At 45.3% G+C, this 24732-nt stretch overlaps 1 protein-coding gene across 1 annotated transcript in view; it reads right to left on the bottom strand.

Moving 5' to 3' along the window:
• Positions 1-1556: 1556 nt before the first annotated feature.
• Positions 1557-24732, bottom strand: part of LOC124795927 (DENN domain-containing protein 4B-like) — a 34986-nt gene continuing 11810 nt past the window's right edge. The window contains exons 2-4 of the mRNA XM_047260008.1: positions 16422-16572; positions 8083-8437; positions 1557-1741 (exon numbers count right to left, since the gene is read on the bottom strand). Of these exons, the coding sequence (XP_047115964.1) occupies positions 1557-1741; positions 8083-8437; positions 16422-16572 (691 nt within the window). The remainder of the gene's footprint in view (positions 1742-8082; positions 8438-16421; positions 16573-24732) is intronic.

Below are 24732 nucleotides of genomic sequence, written 5' to 3'. Positions count from 1 at the left end.
TTTTCTCCCATAAATTACTTTACAGTGTTGTATTTATTTGATTAAATGTTCTCAGTAATGACGAATTGACAAAATGCAGTGCAGTGCGTCAGTCTCCTGTAAGGTGGGGACAATGGCGTATACATTCACTCAGATTAGATTTCATAAACATTAATGTATACAGTTAAGTGTTTAATAAGGCAATATATACAAAAAATACTCTCTTTCTATAACTAAATTGTATTAGCATTATTTAAGTGTATCTGACCAACTACGACTGTGATTTGTTGGGCTGCGTCACTAAGGGAACACAATTTTGAGAGCAACTTCTTATGTTTTATAACGACCAAGCAACAGTGGCAACAATCTCAAAATTTTTTATACTCTCTAAGGGGCTACAGAAAATGTGGCCCTAGGACAGTTTCCAACTTACTCTCTCTGGCACATTAAAACTCTACGTCACACCGGTATTCGAATATAGCATTTATGCTTTCCAAGAGTAAGTACTCTACCGACTGAGCTATCGCAACACGACTCACAACCTCCCCCCCCCCTTCCCCCATCGACTTCGCCCCCCCCCCCCCCCCCAAAAAAATCACACTTCCACAAACTCCAATCTGCACAGACATATCCTGTGCAATTTGCTGGACTAGCACTACAGAAGAAATGGCATGCCGGAGAAATGGGTTATCCAAACGCTTCTGGATTTTTACCAGAATGGATTTTCACTCTGCAGCGGAGTGTGCTCTGAGCCATCTCTCCACTACAGCCTTCCTTCCAGGAATACTAGGCGCGCTAGATTTACGGGAGGGGTTTGGGAGGTAATTAATCTACAACAACGGACAGTGAGATTTTTTTCTTTTTCAATTTAATTGCTTTCGGCCGTGCCCATTTTAGCCATCTCAATAGTAACGTCATTTAAGACGACACGAAAGTAAGGGCAGCACAACACCCAGTCCCCGAGTGTAGAAACCTCTGACCGAGCAGCTAAGGTGGCGGACGGATCGTGAGTTGTCCTTGGATATCTCAGGCAGGAGAGCATGTGCCTGCGGAAGTCCATGGTCTCAGGTTGGAAGTTTCGACACAGAATTTTAATCTGCCAGATTGCTTCAGATCAGTGAACACTCCACTGCAGAGTGAAAATTCATTCTGGAGATCGTGCTATAGATACCGTATTCCCCATGTGGTTTTATCAGAAAAGTGTTCACGTAAGACCTTTCTAGTAATTTGGAAGCGAAATAGAATGATTTAGCAAAAGAAACAGATGTTTACTTATTTCATTTTTTCCTATTTCGGTGGACATTTTTCGTTGCTGCACTGTATTATTTGATCGAGTTAAAGGGGTATCGTAGTTCTTGGATAGGTAACGTGGATAGTTGGCATTTGGTTATTGTGGTCAGGAGGTACACTGTGTTTCCACACCGCTGCGTCAGCCCACTGCGCTGGTAAGCAAAGTGTGTGTGGTAAAGTTTTAGCTGGATTATCGTTCCAAACGAGCACCAACTGACATGTGTAGAAGATGGTGACCGTCGGCAAACTGTTCCAGTGTCCCGTAGGAGTACGACACACGACAGTGTTCATCCAACGGGTGGGAAGGGCTGCGCCATGGCCACGAGGAGAGCCATGAGCGGGTCTGGTGGTGGGGCGGCGGCTGGCGCGAGGCTCGAACCCAGGACCGCCGGGCCCAGGCCGGCGCCCTGCACGCCCAGCCGCAGCAGCTGCATCGTCGCCAGCGCGTCCAGCGCGTGCATCAGCGGCGCCCCTGCAACATCACACTGCACGATGTACCTAGGTACGGAAACAGGGTGGGTAGAAGCATACAGGTGGAGAAGTTCAGGAGGCTCTTCCAGACAGGAGAAGGAACGATGAATCCAAGTGATCTCGTCTAAGGCAATGAATGACAAGTTTATGATGGTGTATTGTACTATCTGGCCAAACGGCGGTAGTACTGTCAACTTTACATCTGATTATCGACCTGGCTACCAAGCGATGCAGTGCATCACGGTTTGCTTAAACCGTTCGAGTATTCCACCCTGCTCCCTGATAGCGTCACAGGCTTCGTCGTATCAGAGACCGGTCATGCAGACAGGAGAGCTTTTAGGTGTGCAGCAAATGTCAAGGTAAATTTTAATTCCTAGGCTCTGGAGAACCACGTGAAAGGATTTCATCAGTCTAGGCATTTTCCAAATATGGTGACATATACACATTGTCCATGACAACTGGATCCAAAGTGCACAAGCTCGCCATCTATGGGGTAGCATTGTGAGGTTGGCGCATGATCTACAGAGTCCTCGATCACCGATTTGTTTGATTGATACACTCTCGAATTATTACCGACTATTAACACAGGTGTGGGCTAGTTCTCCAGGATGAACGACGTGACCTGTCACGCTACGAGCGGTACATCCTCAAAACGAAGTTGTGTATTCTACAGAAGGCACATATACATTAAATGTTAATATTTCTCGCAAAAGTTATTGGTACAGGCAACTGGTCGCGAACAATACGAGGACGAGGGCAACAATACACAGCCTTATTCGGCCTCGCATGTAATTTGTTGATAAACATTGTGCAACAAACAAAGACGGTTTTTAAGTTTACTGACATCCCAATAATTTTCCTAGGTGGTCTTCTTCTTCGGAAAGTATTCGTCGAATACAAAAATTCTGAATAGGTCCTATTAAAATAGTTGTACACTGTTTCACCGGAATAGGCTGTTCATTTTATGTATGTATATAATTGTCTCTCACGATGATCAGTAGCTCAGTAGCTGTATAGTAGTAAGTTTCAATACAACACAGCCGCGCGGAGTGGCCGCGCGGTCTAGGGGGGCCGTGTCACGGACTGCGCGGCCCCTTCCGCCGGAGGTTCGAGTCCTCCCTCCGGCATGTGTGTGTGTGTTGTTCAAAAATGGCTCTGAGCACTATGGGACTTAACTTCTAAGGTCATCAGTCCCCTAGAACTTAGAATTACTTAAACCTAACTAACCTAAGGACATCACACACATCCATGCCCGAGGCAGGATTCGAACCTGCGACCGTAGCGGCCACGCGGTTCCAGACTGTAGCGCCTTTAACCGCTTGGCCACACCGGCCGGCTGTATGTGTTGTTCTTAGCTTAAGTTAGTGTAAGTAGTGTGTACGTCTAGGGACCGATGACCTCAGGTATTTGGTCCCTTAGGAATTCACACACATTTGAACATTTTCAACACAACAGGTCTGCAAACTCTCATACAAGTGGCAGAACTCATATGTCTACTACACAGAATAATTGCATTAAAATAACTCGTTGATCAATTAGCACAAACTCACTAGAAATACGAGGGTTGAATGAAAAGTAATGCCTCCACCTTCGTTAATTGGGTTTGGATGGGAATATTTTAATAAATAAAACGCAGAAAATAACCCTTAGAATGTGATGTTTAATTACCAATATTCACTTTTATGCATACGAGTAATCACCAGCCAATTGGATACATTTCTGCCAACGATTAACAAGTTTTTTAGAGCCATCACGGAAGAAGTCGACACTCTGTGCCGGCCTTTGTGGCCGAGCGGTTCTAGGCGCTTCAGTCTGGAACCGCGCTGCTGCTACGGTCGAAGGTTCGAATCCTGCCCTGGGCATGGATGTGTGTGATGTCCTTAGGTTAGTTAGGTTTAAGTAGTTCTAAGTTCCAGGGGACTGATGACCTACGATGTTAAGTTCATAGTGCTCAGAGCCATTTGAACCATTTTATATTCTGTTTCCATAACCACAGTCTCACAGTTCTCTCAGCGCCTTAATCAGAAGCATAATGATGTCCCCGCAGATCGTCTTTCATCTTCGGGAGCAGATGGAAGTCAGACGGTGCTAAATCCGGACTGTACGGAGGATGCGGTACGGTGGTGAGACTCACTCTCTGAAAATCTGCTCTGGTGGCATGTGAAATGTGTGGTTTGGCATTGTCATGCTGCAGGAAAACAGTTCCCTTTTCCTTTCAGAGCCTTGTCAGCCGTCGTTTCAGAGTTTGCAGCGTTGTGATGTAACGCTCTGAATTTGTTGTTGTTCCATGATCAAGGAAATCAGCATGGATAACACACCTGCCTCCCAGAACATTGCGACCATGACTTTTCCAGCTGAGGGCTGCTTCTTGAACTTCTTTATCTGAGGCGAGTCTTTATGTTCATATTCCGAGTCGTAATGGTGGTCCAAGTTACGTCTGCCGGACGCTGTGGCTGAGTGGTTCTAGGAACTACAGTCTGGAACCGCGCGACCGCTACGGTCGCAGGTTCAAATCCTGCCTCGGGCATGGATGTGTGTGATGTCCTTCGGTTAGTTAGGTTTAAGTAGTTCTAAGTTCTAGAGGCTGATGACCTCAAATGTTAAGTCCCATAGTGCTCAGAGCCATTTGAACCATTTGAACCACGTTACGTCTCCTGTCACAGTTGAATGGAGAAAGGCGTAACCTTCATTCTCGTAAAGCGAGAGCAGTTCCTGGCAAATTTCAACTCTGTGCGCTTTCATTTCAGGAGTCTGCATCCGGGGTTCCCATCGTGTACAGATCTTCCGATAGCCAAGCAAAGTAACAATGTGAACCACACGTTCTTGTGAAATGGCGGTTGCGCTTGCAATTTCTCTATGAGTGATACGACAATCGTCCTGAATAAATCTGTCAAAATTTTGCTTGTGGAACTCGGTGGTTGCTGTCATAGGACGTCCAACTCTTTGTTTGTCACGCAGGTCAGATGTTCCCGCCTTAACACCTTTAAACTTACTCGCCCAACGGCGCACAGTACTCACATCAACACAGTCACCATAAATTGCTTTCATTCTCTGATGAATCTCCTTTGGGGTGACACCTTCTGCTATCAAGAATTCAATGACTGCACGTTGCTTAAATCGCATTGACCGACCGTCTGCGCAGGGTTCCATACTTTACACTGTAACAACACAACCGTTCACTGCTAAGGCTTCCCACCAACTGATGCTGTAGAGAAGAGGCTACGGAACAAGCCAGTACTTGCCGCATACCAATGCTGCCAACTGTCGAAGAGTTACGAAGGTTGGGGCATTACTTTTCAGTCAACCCTCGTAATAAACAGAACTTTACACAGTGACTACGCACAACTATATCTGATCGAATGTATCCGAACACCTGTCAATGAACATTAATGTGGGGTGTGTCCATCCTTCTCCTTTATGACTGCTTGAACTCTACTGGGAGTACTTTAAGTGAGGTGTCTGAATGTTTGTGGAAGAATGGCAGCCTGTTCTCCTACAAGACCGGAAACCATAGAAGACAGTGGTGTTGAACGCTGGGGTGCACAAAGAATTCGGCTTTGTAACTCATCTAAAGGTGTTGCATTGCTTTCAAGTCGGAACTCTCGGCAGATTAGTCCATTTTAGGAAGGTTACTGACCACAAAGCATTGCCTCACAGATGTTGCTTTATGAAAGGTGCATTGTCATGCTGACACAATATGTCATCGTCTCCAAACAGATCCTCTACAGTACACGGTACCCAATGCTGTAAAATGTATCCATATCCCTTTGCATTTAGCGTTTCCTTAAGTGCAATAGGTGGAGCACATCCTACTTACGAAAGGAACCCATACCGTAACACCACCCCCTCCATACTTCCAAATGTTCAAATTCCTAAGGGACCAAACTGCTGAGGTCATTGGTCCCTAGACTGACACACTACTTAAACTAACTTAGGCTAAGAACAACACACACACCCATGCCCGAGGGAGGACTCGAACCTTCGGTGGGAGGGGCCGTCCGTACGTCACTCTTGGCACTACACATGATGGCAGTTAACGTTCTCCAGGCATTCGCGAAACTCGAAACTTTCAGCCGGATTGCTACAGGGTATAACGTGATTCATCCCTCCAAATCACTCGTTTGGAGTCATCCACTGTCCAGTTGCATCGATATTTACAGTACATCAAGCGTCTCTTAGCACTGACTACAGAAATATGAGGCTCATGAGATGATCAGCCATTATAGCCCACTGTTCTTAACTCCCCACATACAGTCATTGTGCTAGCAGGACTACTACTTACAACTCTCGAGTGATTCCTTCTGCAGATTTCATGCGATTTTTTACTACCACCCACCGCAATGCTCGACTGTTCCTCTCCTTCATGTGTCCATAGTCGCATCGTCAACAGTCAACTTGGTCAGCTTTAGAAGGGTTGAACTGGCCCTGATGGATTTGTTACTCAGGTGACATCCAGTGACCAGTCCACGTTCGAAGTCACTGAGCTCTCATGACCAACCCAATATGCTGTTACTCTTTCCTACTGAAACACAGTACTCCCTGACTCTATTCGTCAATTCCGCTTTACTTACTGGTGACCGGACACTTTCTGTCAGATAATGAAGGCCGGCTACGCCTTTAAGAAACGCGACGTGTACTTACTCTTGGCTTAACCGTTGCATCAAAATCCCCCTCGTCTTTCGTGTCGCCCCTAAATTGAGCTTTGACCCACTAGGATCCTGAAATATACGCTACTATGTGTCCAGGTGACTTTGCACAGTATCATGGAAGGTTGTTGCAACACCATTATGTAACAGTTGTACTGCTCTCACACACCACGCCTTTGAAGAGTCGTAGAAAAATGACCTTTTTCTCATGTCTATAATCACTAGTCAGTAGTCATTGCGATTGAATTCTTTGGATGGTCCATGGCCACCGCGCAATGACGATTCTGTGTAGCGCAAAGCTGGATATTGGAAAATTGTCGGTGCTAATCCTTTGCGGAGGTGGCATCTAGAGTGTGCTGCATGGTATGAATAAAAGAGCTTCGTGTCCTCTCTCTGACCGTCTTCCACAAATCGTCTTAATTCTCCAAAATCATATGTATTGTATCCACCGACACTATATGGAAATTAGTTATATCCTACAGCGGCGATATGCGTAACAGATGGATGAATGGGTATAAAGTCTCTGTTCAAAAGTATCAGGACACGCATATGTGATGCAGAATTGAGCACTAGGTGTCAGTAAAGGTGACCCACCAGTACAGGGGGAGGCAGGGAGACTTTATCGTCAGTAGAGAAGTAGTAAAAGCAGAATCGGTCGGTCAAGAGAATTCAGTGACTTCGAACATGGGGTATTCATTGGATGGCACCAAAGTAATAAATCCATCTTGGATATTTCTCGACCTTTCCAAGGCTGTTCAATCGGTTATTGGTGGTGGGACTGTGAAGCATATGCATGAAGCACAGAGACCATCAAGCCTTGCGGAGGGTAAGTGTAAAAAATGGGATGAAATCAGTGGAAGGGATCACTCTTGAGTTTCAAATGGCTACAAGCATTACTGCTAGCAGAATGACTGTTATAGAGATTTAAAAACAATGGGGTAAAATTGTGGAGCAGCTCCTCATAAGCCATACGTCTCTGTAGGCAATGCTGTGTGATGCTTGAGGTTTTGGACAGAGCGACGCCACTGCACACTGGATGAATGGAAACGACTGATTTGGGATGATGAATCATGTTATACCCTGTGGCAGTCCGATGGAAGGCTGTGGGTTTGACGATTGCCTGGAGAACGTAACCTGTCTTCATATGTGGTTCTAATAGTGAAATACAGAGGTGGTGGTGTTGTTTTTCGTTGTTAGGCTGTGGTCCCACTATTGCGCATAAGAAAACGATAAATGTGGGAAGGATATGGACACATTTTACAGCATTATGAACTGTGTTCTGAGCAGGAACTGTTGAAGCGATGACTTATTGTGTCTGCATAACAGTATACCCTGTCATGAAGCAGCATCTGTGAGGCAATGGTTTGTGGACAAAAACATTCTGAAATGCACTGGCCTGCGCAGAGCCGAGACCTGAACCCGATGGAATGCCTCTGGGATGAGTTAGAATGCTGACTGTGTTTAAGACCCCTGCATCCAACATTACACTCCTTCTCTGCTTTCAGCTCTTGAGGAATAATCCGCTGCCGCCCCTCCGCAGACTTCTAGATCCGTCACTGAAGTTGTCCCCACCATAGATCGAGTCATCATAAGTTCTTACAGTGGAAACACCCTGTATTGATCTCTACTAACAGGTGTCGGGATACCGTTGATCAGATAGTGTATGTACGCCTGAGCATGGAGAACTATTTCCTACCTGCGGCCAGTTGCTGGGCGGGGAACGGCCCAGCATTCAGTTGCCTTCCGAAGAGCCCCGGGAGCTGCGCTAGAACAGGTGATGCAGCGAGCGGCCCCATCGCGGGGTAGCCGTAGTCCCCGCCTCCGCCACTACTTCCAGGTCCAGCAGCGGCACCCTCCAGAGGCGCTACGTGTCGCAGCACGTCCTGGATGCTGTTGACCGGACCGCCGCGCTGCTGGTGCTGCGGCTGGTACTGGTACTGGTACTGGTAGGGGCGCTCCACAGTGTCCGCAGCGGAGGGCGCCACCCTGTCCTGTCCAGGCGCCGCGGGCTCTGGCCGCTGTCTCCGGGGCTCCCCGAGCTCCCGCGCTGCCTGCGAAGAGAGCGCCACGTTAACAAGTGGGAGCATCACATCACAAGCAACTACACGTCAGATGACAATTATTTTGTGAAAATTAATGCGTCTCCAGTGAGGGCAGAGGTAGGAAACATTTGTGTCATAACAAAACCCATACAAAAAGAAAAAAATAGCAAAAGTTAGAGTATACAAAATTAATTATGTAGACAATAATAATAATAATAATAATAATAATAATTTCATGTTGCTGAATGGTGTGGTGTACGTCTTTGAAATGGATGCCACATAGTCGACTTGCGTTTCCCTACCGCACCTCAGTTATCCAAGGAGGAAAAGAGGACCATCAGTTATTGTACAATCCGAACCACGTTTCGTTTCTGGCGACTACTCACATGGCTGAGAGATTAAGGCTAGCTTAATACGAAGATTGCAAACCTCTTGGTCCAACTGAGACTTGATCCCGCGACCTCTCAGTTTGCAGGCACGCACTTTATCAATGGACCACAAGTCCTGATATCTGTATAGAGAGTTCATACATAGATTCCAATAGTCTCAAAATATCTGGCATAAATGGCCGTATCATTTGATTCCATTGAATTAGAATTTTAAATATTTTACACGGCCAAGAGCCCGTTGACCTTAGTACTTGACATAAATTTCCCCTTGATATCTCTAACCGACCGTGGGAAGAGAGGGTCGTAACAGACGGACAGACAGACGGACAACGAACTGATCCTGTAAGGGTTCCTTTTTTACCGACTGAGATAAAGAGCGCTTCTTTCTCTTCAGGATAAGGTTTAGGCACCTGTTTCTGTTCCACCTTCGATTTTCATTGGCACCTTATTCTGGGTCTTCCTCTTGGCTGCATGTACTTGTGAAGTTCTGCCTACGTTAATTCTTTACAGGTGATGTTTCAGTAATGTTTTATTTTCTTGACTCTTTCCATTAACATTGTAAATATCTAGTTTATTCCTAATATCCTCATTCCTTGTATGATCTTTCCTCAGAAATATCATTTCTGCTGTTGGTAGTTTACTTTTATCACGTTTTTTGGGAACCGTGACTCATTTCCATGAACGAATGCAGATGTAACCATGGTTTCATAAAATTTTTATTTTGTTTCCTTCGATATTTTTTGGAATGTTTTGTTTATCGTTTCATACATTTACTGAAATTTCCTAGTCTTCTTATTTACGTCCTTTCCATATCATAGCTTAGGGTCAAACCAGTGATTGAAGTAGCACATGAACAGGAGCCTGTAAACAACGTAGAATGATCCAGATTTTTTAATGCAATTATTGATGACAACTTCCACTGCAAAGCGATATTACTGAGATAATCAAACAATTAAGTTCAACTCATCTTGGAAACAAACGAATCAATCTCGTAACGTCTTTTCATTCAACGTTTTACGAAATATTTTTCTGGGTTGACTAATCACTTGGAATGGAAGTATTGGTTGTACAAAGGTGAGCAAAAATGATATGTAGTGTTGACCAACAATTATCTTGTTGTTACTTCTTCAAGGTGGATGTGTAGAACCACTCTTGGCACTAAACACATTGCTCTCAATTAAAACTGTAACGCCTTGAAGACAGCATGCAACAAACATTAAACTAGCCTGAAGGGTACCATAAGCTTCGATAGACAATACAAATGACTAGCATTTCAGTGCATTCGCACAAACTAGGTCGGTGTGACACGTTTTGTATAAAAGAAGAGATTACATAGCGGGTTGCTCATTCAGGAATCTCTTTTGAATGTTTGTTGTGAGAACATTGTGTTATGCTTCATGTGAGAAAGAGAAACCAGCAATACCAGCAGTAGGATTGTGTCATATCGACGCTACTGTTTCTCGTTGGTCTGGATGCTACAACTATGATGTGAACATGGAATCGACGGGTTCAACAGGGCAGTACTCAGCGTCACGGAGATTCTTAGCGGCTCGACTCGACTGGCGCAGGATGGGACAGAGAGATTATTCACCCGCCTCTCTAGCCGCCCTCGTCGATGTGACACGTTCCGCGGCAGGGAGGCGCGAGGACACTGAATCGAATCCGCACGGCAGATTAATGCCGAGGGGTCGGCTTGTCGGCCAGCCTGGATGAGGGTTTTCAGGCGGTTCCCCACGTCCTACTAGGTGAATACTGGGATGGTTCCCAAGTTCCACCTTAGATACACTTTCTCATATGTGCACACAGAATTTGCTTTATACACATACGGATGGGGAACAATGCTTCCGTGCTGTATGGGGAAAAGGGGGGGGGGAGATAAATAGGAGACTTTTGGCCCTAGCTGACTGGTCTCCTTAAACACTCAGTCAGAATGAGAATTTTATTATTTTCTCGGACGTGCAGGATAGTACAACAACGCCACATACATTGCGTTGGAAAATGGGTTTCTTTTCAGAATGTCAAGTATCCACACTTATAATGCAATAACGTGTGGAAAACTACGAACTGTCAACAAGGCGACCATTGTTGGGGGTCACCTTCATGCGACAATAGAGACAGAGGCGCGGTGATAGTGGGATGGCCAACGAAAACACTTTACATAAGAGCTGGAACACATCCTATTTTCAGACAGATCCTGGTTCGGCGTGCAAGAAAATATATGTATCGGCGTGTGGAGGCTCCAAGAAGAACAAACGCTGACAGATAGCGTCCGTCGTCTTCATAACAGCCACAGGATCTGGCGTGATTGTGTGGGGTGTCACTCGATACATGACATGGTCACCTCCGGTTCACGTTGCCGATAATTTCAAATGCGGCCGTTACATTTGTGAAATGTTGAGGCCGTTAACTGTGCCATATTTTCGAGGTCAACAAAAAAAATGGTTCAAATGGCTCTGAGCACTATGGGACTTAACATCTGAGGCCATCAGTCCCCTAGAACTTAGAACTACTTAAACCTAACTAACCTAAGGACATCACACACATCCATGCCCGAGGTAGGATTCGAACCTGCTACCGTAGCGGTCGCGCGGTTCCAGACTGTAGCGCCTAGAACCGCTCGGCCACCACGGCCGGTTCGAGATCAACAACATAGCGCAATACTGCGCATTGTCTCCCTGTTCTGACCTACCTCGCCAGAGAGGCTGTTCCCCGGTTTGAGGCAGTGTTGCTGCCAGAGGTAACAGCTCCGTGTACTAAATGTCTCTTCCTGTATATCACCAAGTCCTCACTAAGCCGCTACCAACTAGGAAACCTATGCAGTCATTGTAGTGACGAACAAACAAAACATGAGGTTGAGACACCAACAGCCGGCCGGAGTGGCCGTGCGGTTCTAGGCGCTGCAGTCTGGAACCGAGCGACCGCTACGGTCGAAGGTTCGAATCCTGCCTCGGGCATGGATGTGTGTGATGTCCTTAGGTTAGTTAGGTTTAATTAGTTCTAAGTTCTAAGTCACTAATGACCTCAGAGGTTAAGTCGCATAGTGCTCAGAGCCATTTGAGATACCAACATTCGTAAGTAATGATTCTAGTAGTCTATTAACCGTGGACTAATTTACTGAATGAAGTGGAAAAAGACAAAAAGCTTCATTCCAAAATGTTAATTTCCCTAAAACGACCGACTTATTTTCTCTATTTTTTTCTTTCTCTCGTCATTAGCCTTCTGAAAGTTTTGATGCAATTGATGCCAACCTCATTTTCTCAGGGCAGCAGTTGCACTCAACATCCTTAGTTATTTGTTGATTGTATTCCAACAGCCTTGTCAAAGAGCTCGAAGTAGCGGACAGATTTTCGTGGCACTCACGCCCTTTGAGTGGTATGCTGCCCCTAAAAGGCGGAAAAATCGGCATTGATCAACGGCATGAGGATGCATAAAGCTACAGAAACAACTGAGTTACAGACCTTTAATGTGTATACGTAGCACCTGTGTCCTGTAATTTAAAAAGTGTCAGGAAAAAATGTTATGATGATGTCTCCATTGGAAAAAAATTCCGGGTTAGTCACTCATTCTGATCTCTGAGTCGGGCCTTCTGACGGGGAGGTGACCACGAGAGAACGATTGAATAACAGGCGAAAGGGTAACGTTACACGAGTCGAGTATGGAATGTCAGAAGCTTGAACGAGGTAGGGAAGTTGAAGAAATTGAAAACGTATATGTAAAGACTCAGTCTAGTTATAGGGGAGTTCAGTTAAGTGAAATGGAAAGAAAATAAGAAATTTGTAATCAGACGAATATAGGGTAATATCAACAGCAGCAGAAAATTATATAATGAGAGTAGGATTCGCTATGAACAGGAAGCCAGGCCACAGAGTGGGTTTCTGTGAACGGTTCAATAGTAGGATTACTCTCACTAGACTCGACAGCGAATCAACGCTGACAATAATAGTTCAGTTACAAAAGCAGATATCGCAAGCACAAGAGATGGAGATAGAGCAACTATGTGAGAATATTGAACCGGTAATTCAGTACGTAAAGGGAGATGAAAATCTGATGTTCATCCCGGATTGGAACGCCGTTGTATATAATAGAATAGGAAAAAGGGTTACGGGAGAGTGTGGGCTTGATAACAAGCACGAGACAAAAGAAAGACTAATTGACTTCTGCCATAAATTTCAGTCAAGAGTCAGGAATGAACACAGCAGTCACATATCAATCTGTATTTTATTGTAGATCTATTTAGATTTCAGCTGCAGTATAGTCATCGTCGGTGCTAAAAGGAATAATAAACATAGTAATTAGACACTTGAATTGATTATATTAAGAAGCATTAACCAGCTACAGAAACTGAAGATTATTTGGCAACACAAAGATACCGAACGTAGAGGCTCAGAAAGCATGTATATACACCGGTTGTTAAAACGACCTTAAACTGTCAATATCTCAATTCAAACTGAGTTTGCTATTTACAAGCCTACAGAGGAAATCACAATGTCCGTCGTAGATAGTAAAAGGCGCACCTGTACTTGTTACCTTTTGGTTACAAATTGCAGATTATATCAAGCCCACATAAAAAGTAAAATATTAAACTAAAAGTCCTAATATAAAATTATAAACGTTGCACTGAATAAACGAAACCTGACAGAAATTATGCACGTATGAAGTTCAGGTAGTATAACGCTATCTTATTAATGAGAAATAATGCGAACTACCCTTGTTTGATGCTAAATTAGTCTATAATTAAAGATTTTAAGAAAACAGATCTCGTATATTGCTTAGAAAAATACCTCATTGTATACATCAGAACAATACTTATATGTTAACAGCATTCGTTATTAAATCATCGTGTTACAGCGTCCTGCCTACCAAGATAATATGACAAATGTTTGAGCTCGTTGTAAGAGGTTTATTGACAACTTTATTTAGCAACTATCGTCTTAGTTTAATGTTACGTAAGCTGAAGCTGCTCCAAGAGTTACGGGAAAAGCATGGTAATATTTGTCATTGGCGAATTTGTTCTCGCTTGAGAACCTATCGAGGGTTATTATATAGAGAGAAAGCCCGGATCCTGACTTCATCTGCCAGCAAAAAAGGCGGTTTTCAAATAGCTCCTAAAATTAAGAGCTATCTGCTCATTGAGAAAAGTAGTGCGAGATGACCTCACGTAACGAAAAATTTTCATCTCCTCCTCCACGCCCATAAATCCGTGTTTCCCTCTAAGAAGCATCATCATGGGCGAAGTCATGGCTGCAACGAGCAAAGCGGGCAACGAATTCGATTAGGTGGGCAACGACATTAGACACTTCGGCCGCATTCTTCCTCTCCAAGGCAATGTGTTCATCGGACCTCATTATGAGCCGCTTTCCATCCTGCCCCACATAACGAGAACCACACAATCAGGACAATCCATCCTGTAAACATCTGATTCATGATAAATATTCCTTTTATCCACAGTATTAATTAAGATACAAGCAAGGCTATTAGTAGTCGAAAAAGAAACACAACGCTATTTAAAAAACGTATGCCACTCTAGTACTGATTTTGCCATATGTCACATATATTAGCTGTTCCTATCTTTTATATTGCTAATCCTGAGAGACCTAATTTCCTGTTGTCTTTTGGCTACTATTTTATTGTAAGTAAACTGCCCTTTGTGAAAAGTGCAATGCCGAGAAGGAATTACCCGAATAGCGCCACACTTTGTGGAAGTGGCAACGGGTGTCCAAGCAATACGTGATACGTTTTACAGCGAGATAGGGTACACGTAGGCCGAGCAGAGCCCTCTCGTATCGGTCCGGCAGGGTCGACGTTGCGCCTAGTGTAGTCGGTGCAGAGCTGTCACACGAGGTGGAAACAGTACAGTGAGTGCCAGTATGCCTCGTCGACGTCGAAGGGAGCCATGTCAGCATGTGAGCGAGATGTAGAATTATGCGTATATGGTTGCTACATCTTCATTCCGTTACCATTGCTGGTTCTTCCTTCTATTAGGGCTAGTTTCCCACTCCAAGTACAAAACTGCGCCCTTAATTTGCGTTCGCTGCTCCGTCATCTTTGACGAGAATATCGGGTAGTGAGAGTGACAAAGTATGTCGGAAGCCTTCGACTGGCGTCGCTGGTGACTTTTGTTTAAAATCTAGGCAGTTGGATTCGAACCCTAGACAACCGGTTTGCTCCTGCTGATAGCAGTAAAGATCTAACATCGCCTGACATAAAAGTGCATGAGTGATGGTTTGTACTACCATGAGTAATATTTGGGTACCTTTAGCACCATTGATTCACAAACGAATCAGCGTGTTTTCCTTAAGATTCATTAACAAATGTAATATTGGAAAATAATGTCACTATTGGACATCGCATTAACCATGCGTGTTAAAGTGTTTTCTCTCTGGGATAAATTTCAGTATGAATATTGGTTTCTTTATTAGATATGGCACCTTTGGAAGTGGTGACAGCAAAAGACCTGGAAGAGCAGCTGAACGGAATGGACAGTGTCTTGAAAGGAGGATATAATATGAACATCAACAAAAGCAAAACGAGAATAATGGAATGTAGTCGAATTAAATCGGGTGATGCTGCGGGAATTAGATTAGGAAATGAGAAGCTTAAAGTAGTAAATGAGTATTGCTATTTGGGGAACAAAATAACTGATGATGGTCGAAGTAGAGATGATAAAAAATGTAAACTGGCAGTGGCAAGGAAAGCGTTTCTGAAGAAGAGTAATTTGTTAACATCGAGTATAGATTTAAGTCAGGACGTCGTTACTGAAGGTATTTGTATGGAGTGTAGCCATGTATGGAAGTGAAATGATGAGATAAATAGTTTAAACAAGAAGAGAATAGAAGCTTTCGAAATGTGGTGCTACAGAAGAATGCTGAAGAAGAGATGGCTAGATCATATAACTAATGAGTATGTATTGAATAGAATTGGAGAGAAGAGAAATTTGTGGCACAACTTGATTAGAAGAGGGATCGGTTGGTAGGGCATATTCTGAGGCATCAAGGGATCACCAATTTAGTATTGGAGGGCAGCGTGGAGGGTAAAAAATCGCTGAGGGAGACCAAGAGATGAATACACTAAACAGATTCAGAAGGATGTAGGTTGCAGTAGGTACTGGGAGATGATGAACCTTGCACAGGATAGAGCAGCATGTAGAGCTGCATCAAACCAGTCTCTGGACTGAAGACCACAACAACAACAACACGGTATACTTCTTTCCAGCCTCAAAGTGAGTTGTCCAGACTGTTGTAAGTGGCCTAAAGTTTAAAATTAAAAGCTATTAAATGTATAGCTTGAAATTTTTTCATGTATGGAGACCCATTAACAGACGTGAAACCAACAGCTGACATTGTCCTGCAGCTATGAATCACGAAGTTATTTTATGTGCGGATATCTGTAGATACACCCACGTATATCGTCGTCGGCACAGCCTTCTGTCCATAGAGTAATTATTACTAGGACACCTGCATCCACGAAGGCCTGTAGTTAAAGGTTTTCTAGGTGGCAGTGTCTGCTGCCACTGAGATGCATGTGTGCTGAATTACAGGGTGTTTCAAACGCAGTGTACGTCATCGTACTTTACGTGATGATAAAGATGGGCCAGAGCAGCTTACCGGTGACTGCGTCCACGCCTCCGCTCTGCTCCGTGACTGGTGCTGCGTCTGCTGCTGCTGCTGCTGCTGCTGCTGCTGGCGCGGCTGCTGCGCCTGCGTCAGGATGTCCTGCAGGCTGCCTACCGACTCAGGCGCGCCTCGCAGTCTGTCCCTGCAGCAGAGAGCCATCAGCCATTAAAGTTCTGTTTTCACTAGCTAAGGCTTCAGTCAAAACGCCATGTAGAAAAGGCTAATTTTTTTTTCAAGCCTACTCACTCAAATGGAAACATCACCAACTTCGAATTATTAACAATTTGTCATCAGGCTGAGGAAAAAGAAACGAGGTTAGTAAAACACTGGGAAATGAAACTACAAAACTCATTCTAACAACATCTTATTAATGGTATCCTTATTCAACAGATCTACATGTTCTGATCTTCGTTATGTATTTTTTACATAGATTGAAGTAGAATGAGCGAATGGAAGAGCATTTGCCCGCGAAAGGCAAAGGTCCAGAGTTCGAGTCTCGGTCCGGCACACAGTTTTAATCTGCCAGGAAGTTTCATAATAGATTGAAGTAGTTTGCCATTACAGTTAAATATTAACGACGTACCAGTTGAATGCTGATCATTAAAATTGCCAGATGACCATTCTCTGGCGTCTGTGTTCTAATTCAGAATGTTATTTCACTTGATCAGTGGTCTAGTTTCTAAACGCCGGCATAATCAACGTTGCTGACATCCCGTTGTGTGGTGCCGCTAGACTCGGCTAGCAATGAAGGGTTTATTCTCCTCTGTCAGCCTATAGAATAAGATGCTTTGGCGATTTTTTTAAAGGAGCTAATGAAGTAATCAACTTAAATCTTTTTACAATATTATTTATTGATTCTTGGGCAATATTTTCTGATTTTTGTAAGAAATTCAATCAGTAAGCCTGCATTCGAGCAGTTAAAGTTGCTCATCATTTCCAGCATAGTCGACGGTACCGATTGCCGACCTCTGGTACAGAGCCGAGTGGAGGGTCCGAATCAGACGCTCAGACGGTTCTGCGACCGTGTAGTCTGCCGATTTCTCGACTTGCGTCATAGGATATTTGAGTTTCGGGTTCCCCTGAATAGGTCAGGAGTCCATTACACGCAGGAGGCGGCTACACGGGTAGCAGGGGCTGAGTGACGTGAACTGGGACGTTTCTTAGTTTAGAGGGTCTAGGGGAAACACGAAAAGGGCTTCAGTCTCAAAGGGTGCAGGTCGAACACATGAAGAACGTAGATCCAGGAACCATCGATACAGCAGTTGTAAACTGTCGTAGCTGTGTTGGGAAAGTACGAGACCTCCAAGCGCTAATAGAAAGCACTTATTCACAAATCGTTTTATGCACCGAAAGCCGGATGTATGTTGAGACGAAATTTTTGCGAAATACCTAACGGTGTTCAGAAAGGATAGGCTAAACACAGTTGGCGGTGGCGTATTTGTTGCTATTAGAAGTAATTTATCTTGTAGCGAAATTGAAGTAAATAGTTCCTGTGAGTGAGTATGGCCAGAGGCTATTCTTGGCAACCAGAATAAAACAATAATTGTATCCCTTTACCGACCTCCCAACACAGATGATATAATTGCTGAAACGTCCAAAGAAAACTTGAGTTTAATTTCAAACACGTACCCGACTCACACAACTATAGCTGGTGGTGACTTTAATTTACCCTCGATATGTTGGCGAAAGTACATGCTTAATTCCGGAGGTATGCATAAAACATCATCCAAAATTGTGCTAAACGCATTCTCTGAAAATTATTTGGAGCAGTTGTGATTCTTGAGTTTCTCCCGGCGTATTTGATAGTCAAAATATCCACGGGTGTGCTGCCGGTCTATAGTGTCCAACGGGCACAATATTTCGGCGATCATACATGTCGCCATCATCGGGTGAACTGACGGACTGAGCTCCTGTGAACGTGCCGGCACGGAGATCCGTACGCTATGGCTGCTCAGAGGGAACTGGGTTCGGTCGCGGCGGCGGCCGATTTAAATACCCTCCGCCCGCGGCGCGCTCCCTCCGCCGTCCACGCCCCGCGCCACGGTCGCGCGGTGGAACAGATTGCGACGGCGTCTGAGATGACGTCGGAGTGATGGCTCTGTCCGCCGTGGTCGTCACAACTATACGTTTGCTCGATTTACTCTTGATTAACCCGAACGCTGGTTCCCAGGCCTTGCTAAGATTATAGCCACAGTCACGGTTTATGAGGTCGATGGCCTCTCTAACAACGCTGTCCCAGTATCTCGACGTCTGTACCAGAATCCTCGTGTGGTCGTATTCCATGGCGTGATTTTCCGACAAACAATGTTCAGCGACCGCCGACTTGCTCGGATACATCAGACGAGTGTGCCTCTGGTGTTCACGGCATCGATCCTCGACGGTACGCATCGTCTGACCAATATACGACTTGCCACATTGACACGGAATCTGGTACGGTGGGCTCACAATCGGTTCCTTCCTCTTGAGTAGCACTGAACCGACAAATAAGCACTTAAATAGAAAAGAAAAGTGTTTCAATCAGATTAAAAGCATATCTGTGTAAAAATTTTCATACTCACACTATTATACTGTCCCAGAAGCGTACACGAGTCCTTCCACGACCTCTAAATCCTCCTGCTCCACAGTTTTCACATGGTACCTGGCCGCCAGCGCTTCACGGGAGCCGGCCGCGGTGGCCGAGCGGTTCTAGGCGCTTCAGTTTGGAACCGCGCGACTGTTACGGTCGCAGGTTCGAATTCTGCCTGGGGCACGGATGTGTGTGATGTCCTTACGTTAGTTAGGTTTAAGTAATTCTAGGGGACTGATGACCACAGATGTTATTTCCCATAGTGCTCAGAGCCATTTGAACCATTTTAAGCTTCGCGGATCTCGTGTAGGGCGCGGCAGTGAGCGTCCTGCAGGCGATTATTGTTGCGATCGATCGCAAATGTTTCTCCGTGGTCTCCACCTTCGAATCACACGATTTGCAGAACTTTCAAAATGGAGGTGAAACCTTCACTGAAACTCTAAGCTGCCATAAAGGATAATATTTCAGTGGTTCACCAGGCACAGTTGATGTGTTTTGGAGCAAACTGCCAGATGACCCATACCGACTCATATTCATGTATACCATCACATATTTCACCGAGAGTGCTAAGCGTGCCCACATTCGCATTTGCTCTCCGGCGCGTCGCACCGAGCCCTTGGGCACCCAAACTAAATGACGCATATCTTTTTATTCCTACTTCACGTATCAACTTGTGGTTTTGATATAATATTCTATACACTTATTGCATAAAAGAAAAAACAAAAAAACTTTAAAAAAATCGGTATTTTGATGCCCAGAATGAACCCTTAGTGCAACGGTGGGAGTAGTAGTCATTCGAAATTTCTAACCACCAGACTTTGTACAAATGCCCTGACTTACATTTCAATCCTTTCCGCAGTTCGGACGTATGATACTACAGACGATGTGAAAAGTGCCGTCCTCGAAGCTTCCGTGGCGTCACGTGAGGTCACACGTGCCGCCACGACCAGAATCTATTCTCCTACCGATGTGCAGCGAGCGAGATCAATGCCCTGGCGCAGTGCTCCACGGATTTAATTGGAAACGTTTATTCAAATGGCCCTGAGCACTATAGGACTTAACATCTGAGGTCATCAGTCCCCCTAGAACTTACAACTACTTAAACCTCACTAACCTAAGGACATCACACACATCCATGCCAGAGGTAGGATTCGAACCTGCGACCGTAGCAGCCGCGTGGTTCCTAGAACCCCTCGGCCACAGCTGCCGGCGGAAACATTTATTGGCGGATATGAAGTAACTGTATGCTGTGTTACATTACCACTTACTGTAAGTAAGGGTCTCCAGCCTTGCTTTAGTCAGCGAGACAGGGTAAACCTCACACACCAAAAGACAGTAACGACAGCCCTATAGCTATACAACTATTTTCAGAAAGGATTCCAAGGTCTGGACTGGAATAAGAATCCCGCTAACAGTTTAATACACTACCATCAAGTGGCTATTAGCAATTGCTGCCGATAAACACATCAACAAACCAGAATATATTCAAACTCAGTAGGGAAAGAAACATATAAGACCTCAGTTATTTTTATACACGAACGAATTAAGTTTACTGGTATCAATTAAAACCAGACAAATCCGTCACTTTTACCTAACACCAGCTCCGCTTAGCTAAAGGCCCACGCTCAGCCCTGAGGCCACACTTTAGCGACCAAAGCCCCGTCTCTGACTCACAACACTCACCGACAAAAGCAGGAAGCGTTAAAGCAGAATTCGATATACCTCTCATGGGTACGCAGTTTCAACGTAGCGTAAAAGTAATCTAGTTGATCACTGATGATACCTCACTCCAGGACTCCGAAGTGATAGCTACATTAAAACCAAACTCCGTCCCGGAGGGCGCACGACTTGCAACATCAACCCCACGAGTGATGACAATCGACTGCTCTATTTCACGAATCTACAACCTCTCTAGAAACTGTTTAATCTACAGTCCTTCTGGCGAATCAGATTCGAGATTCGGTGGCCACATGCAGGCAGTTTAAGTGCTCAGTCCATGTTTGCCCGAATAGCACTTCTGTAAATTGCACCTTTTGGCAAGATACTAAGAACACTTTCAACAACGTTCGCCATGGGGAAATTTTTCGCTATTAAAATCCGCCTTTTAGGCTCCACTCACAGACCATCCAGGAGGATTAGTGGAAAACCCAGCTCCACGTTCAAGCAAGACTCCTCCTCACAGAAACACTACCGTATCGCCGACAAAGGCCAAAGGTAGGCCACATGTTACAGATGGTCCGTTCATCGACAAGAGATGTTGACCTTGCTGAATCCCGTTGTAATATTCGAAAAGAGTATGTGTTGGCTCTACGTTTCAACTTCTCCCTTCAATTTTCATCATTATCATCAACATAACCATCATCATCAGCAGCAGCATCGTCAAAGCCTCCACCACCACCACCACCATTGCCACCAAAAATTAAACGCACCACAAGACTAACACATGGCTCCTCAAATTCACCTACAAAAAATAATTAGTAAGTAAATGTGTATAGCTTATAGGATGCCCTTATCAATCTTTGTAATTTTTGGCTCTGTATCACACATGTTATGTAAATATAGCAAAACAAGAAACAGTGAAATTCAACTTCTAAAAGCTGTGAATCACAAACACAGGAAGACCCAGAAAATGTAATTTGTGTCATTAACTGTTCAATTATTTGACTCCTTCGTCGTCTCAGAATAAAAAAGTTATTTTACTACCGAACATCCATTTATTTTATCTGAAAAATCTATATGTTTTGTGCAGTAAGTAGGGTTGAGAACATTTTTGTCTTTCGCGACCTACCTAGTGCATAAAGTGCTCTTGAAACGCGTGTAATGGACACAGGCAAGTAAGAAGGTCTGACAATACTGTCTTGTCTTAGAAGGGCACCCATATGATTACAAACATTATAATTTTGGTAAACACCTTGGCGTGCCGTCTTTATCTCAGTAGCAGCATAAGAAAGTTATGAAACGGCTAAGCACCCAGAACTGACAGCAGGAAACGAAATGAGATGATAAGTGATCTCATTCCTGTGCATGGAATACCGAGTCATTTTACATACACTGTAGCATGAGCCCACTCATCGCTATGACGTTGCACCTCCTCTGGCCTGGACATGGACTGATTGGATTAAGTAGTGTGTCGTAAGCTCTTGTATCCTCTCCTGAGGAAAGCTGGTCCACAATTGCTGTAACTGAGGATGCCGGCGCTGATACATAGGTGATACATGAGTTGGGCCCAACGTGTTCTACTGGAAAGGGATCTGGGGACTGGCTGGTCACAGGAGTACCTCAACGTCATGCAGACAGTCGATAGAGACACGTGCATTGTGTACACGAGCATTGTCCTGTTGAAAGTCGGCACCACGATACTATTACATGACACGTGACGATATAAGATGTCTAACATGTCAGCGACGTACCATTGTGCCATCAGAGTTCTCTCAATATCTATCAGCTCTCACCTGATGTTATATACCGCAATACCATGATAACATGGGTATGCTGTGCCTCTCCAGATCACTGGAAGAATGGGACCCCTCCGCCATACTCATCGATGATGCGCATCTGAAGGTAGTGGAGAACCATGACTCGCCAGCCTGGAACTGCGAGACCGCTACGGTCGCAGGTTCGAATCCTGTCTCGGGCATGGATGTGTGTGATGTCCTTAGGTTAGTTAGGTTTAAGTAGTTCTAAGTTCTAGGGGACTGATGACCAAAGAAGAAGTCCCATAGTGCTCAGAGCCATTCGAACCATTCAGAACCATCATTCATTGCTGAACACAGTGAGACGCGTTTCATAACCAGTTCGTGCTTCCTAGTCAGGGCACCATTCCAAACGCAGCCGCTTGTATTGTGGTGTTCATGGCAGCCTATGAACGGGATGATATTTCCCTAGTCCGGCTGCTGGTTGTCTAAGACCAACGAACCAATGATGTGCAATGACACAGAATACTGCAGGGAGTCCAAGCCTTGTTCTCGGATGGCTGGCGCACACGTGAAGTCCAACGACGTACCTGGTGAACACCACACGGCGATTATCCCTCGTGTTCGACTGAAATTTTGACGACGAGCCTGCCTGTCCCTCACGTTCCCGTGTAGTCTAATGTCGGGGCGTTATCACATCTGGATCCCTGCAAAACCCGGATATTGCGAGATTCGACCAACTGGCTAAATGGAGACGTACAGTGAGGCCCCATTAAAACTTTCATGTGCTGATAAGCCTGTCTCTCATGTGTATGCAACACCTCCATGTCCTTCACATCAATCACTCAACAGCTGATGTTGTTTACACTTCTTACATGCCCTGCCACGCCTGGTAACATCACTAACCACGAACTACACTAATGTAGTCTGGTGGCTTCGCTGACTGTCACGGGGAATTTACATACCCGCTGATGGAATGTGCGTGCGAAGTTCCAGTGACATGCAACCATGTCTTCTGGATGTTTCACTTTTTATCAGGTCGTGTATAACGGGTGTCCACATTACATGGGCCATCGTGCATAGAGAGATGAATGTAGATGATTCTTACAGGCGACTTGAGGAAAGAAAATACAGCTTTCGTATCACTAGAGTAACTATTGGTGGGTCAAAACTTTTTGAGAACAGAATATGCATTACGACCCATGGCTCTATCCTTCATTCGATCCCTGCGAAACCCTACATTTCAGCAGGATAATGCCCGACCGCATGTTGCAGGTACTGAACGGGCCTTTCTGGATACAGAAAATGTTCGACTGCTGCCCTGGCCAGCACATTATCCAGATCTCTCACCATTTGAATACGTCGTCCCAATACGCCAGTCACTCTTGATGAACTGTAGTATCATGTTGAAGCTGCATGGGCTGCTGTACCTGTACACGCCATCCAATCTCTGTTTGACTCAATGCCCAGGCGTATCAAGGCCGTTATTACGGCCAGAGGTGGTTGTTCTGGGTACTGATTTCTCAGGATCTATGCACGCAAATTGCGTGAAAATGTAATCATACACTCCTGGAAATGGAAAAAAGAACACATTGACACCGGTGTGTCAGACCCACCATACTTGCTCCGGACACTGCGAGAGGGCTGTACAAGCAATGATCACACGCACGGCACAGCGGACACACCAGGAACCGCGGTGTTGGCCGTCGAATGGCGCTAGCTGCGCAGCATTTGTGCACCGCCGCCGTCAGTGTCAGCCAGTTTGCCGTGGCATACGGAGCTCCATCGCAGTCTTTAACACTGGTAGCATGCCGCGACAGCGTGGACGTGAACCGTATGTGCAGTTGACGGACTTTGAGCGAGGGCGTATAGTGGGCATGCGGGAGGCCGGGTGGACGTACCGCCGAATTGCTCAACACGTGGGGCGTGAGGTCTCCACAGTACATCGATGTTGTCGCCAGTGGTCGGCGGAAGGTGCACGTGCCCGTCGACCTGGGACCGGACCGCAGCGACGCACGGATGCACGCCAAGACCGTAGGATCCTACGCAGTGCCGTAGGGGACCGCACCGCCACTTCCCAGCAAATTAGGGACACTGTTGCTCCTGGGGTATCGGCGAGGACCATTCGCAACCGTCTCCATGAAGCTGGGCTACGGTCCCGCACACCGTTAGGCCGTCTTCCGCTCACGCCCCAACATCGTGCAGCCCGCCTCCAGTGGTGTCGCGACAGGCGTGAATGGAGGGACGAATGGAGACGTGTCGTCTTCAGCGATGAGAGTCGCTTCTGCCTTGGTGCCAATGATGGTCGTATGCGTGTTTGGCA

Source organism: Schistocerca piceifrons, chromosome 4 (genome assembly GCF_021461385.2).
Source record: "Schistocerca piceifrons isolate TAMUIC-IGC-003096 chromosome 4, iqSchPice1.1, whole genome shotgun sequence".
Taxonomy (NCBI): Eukaryota; Metazoa; Arthropoda; class Insecta; order Orthoptera; family Acrididae; genus Schistocerca; species Schistocerca piceifrons.
Note: the sequence above shows the minus strand (reverse complement) of the source record. Positions and strands in the feature narration are given on the sequence as shown.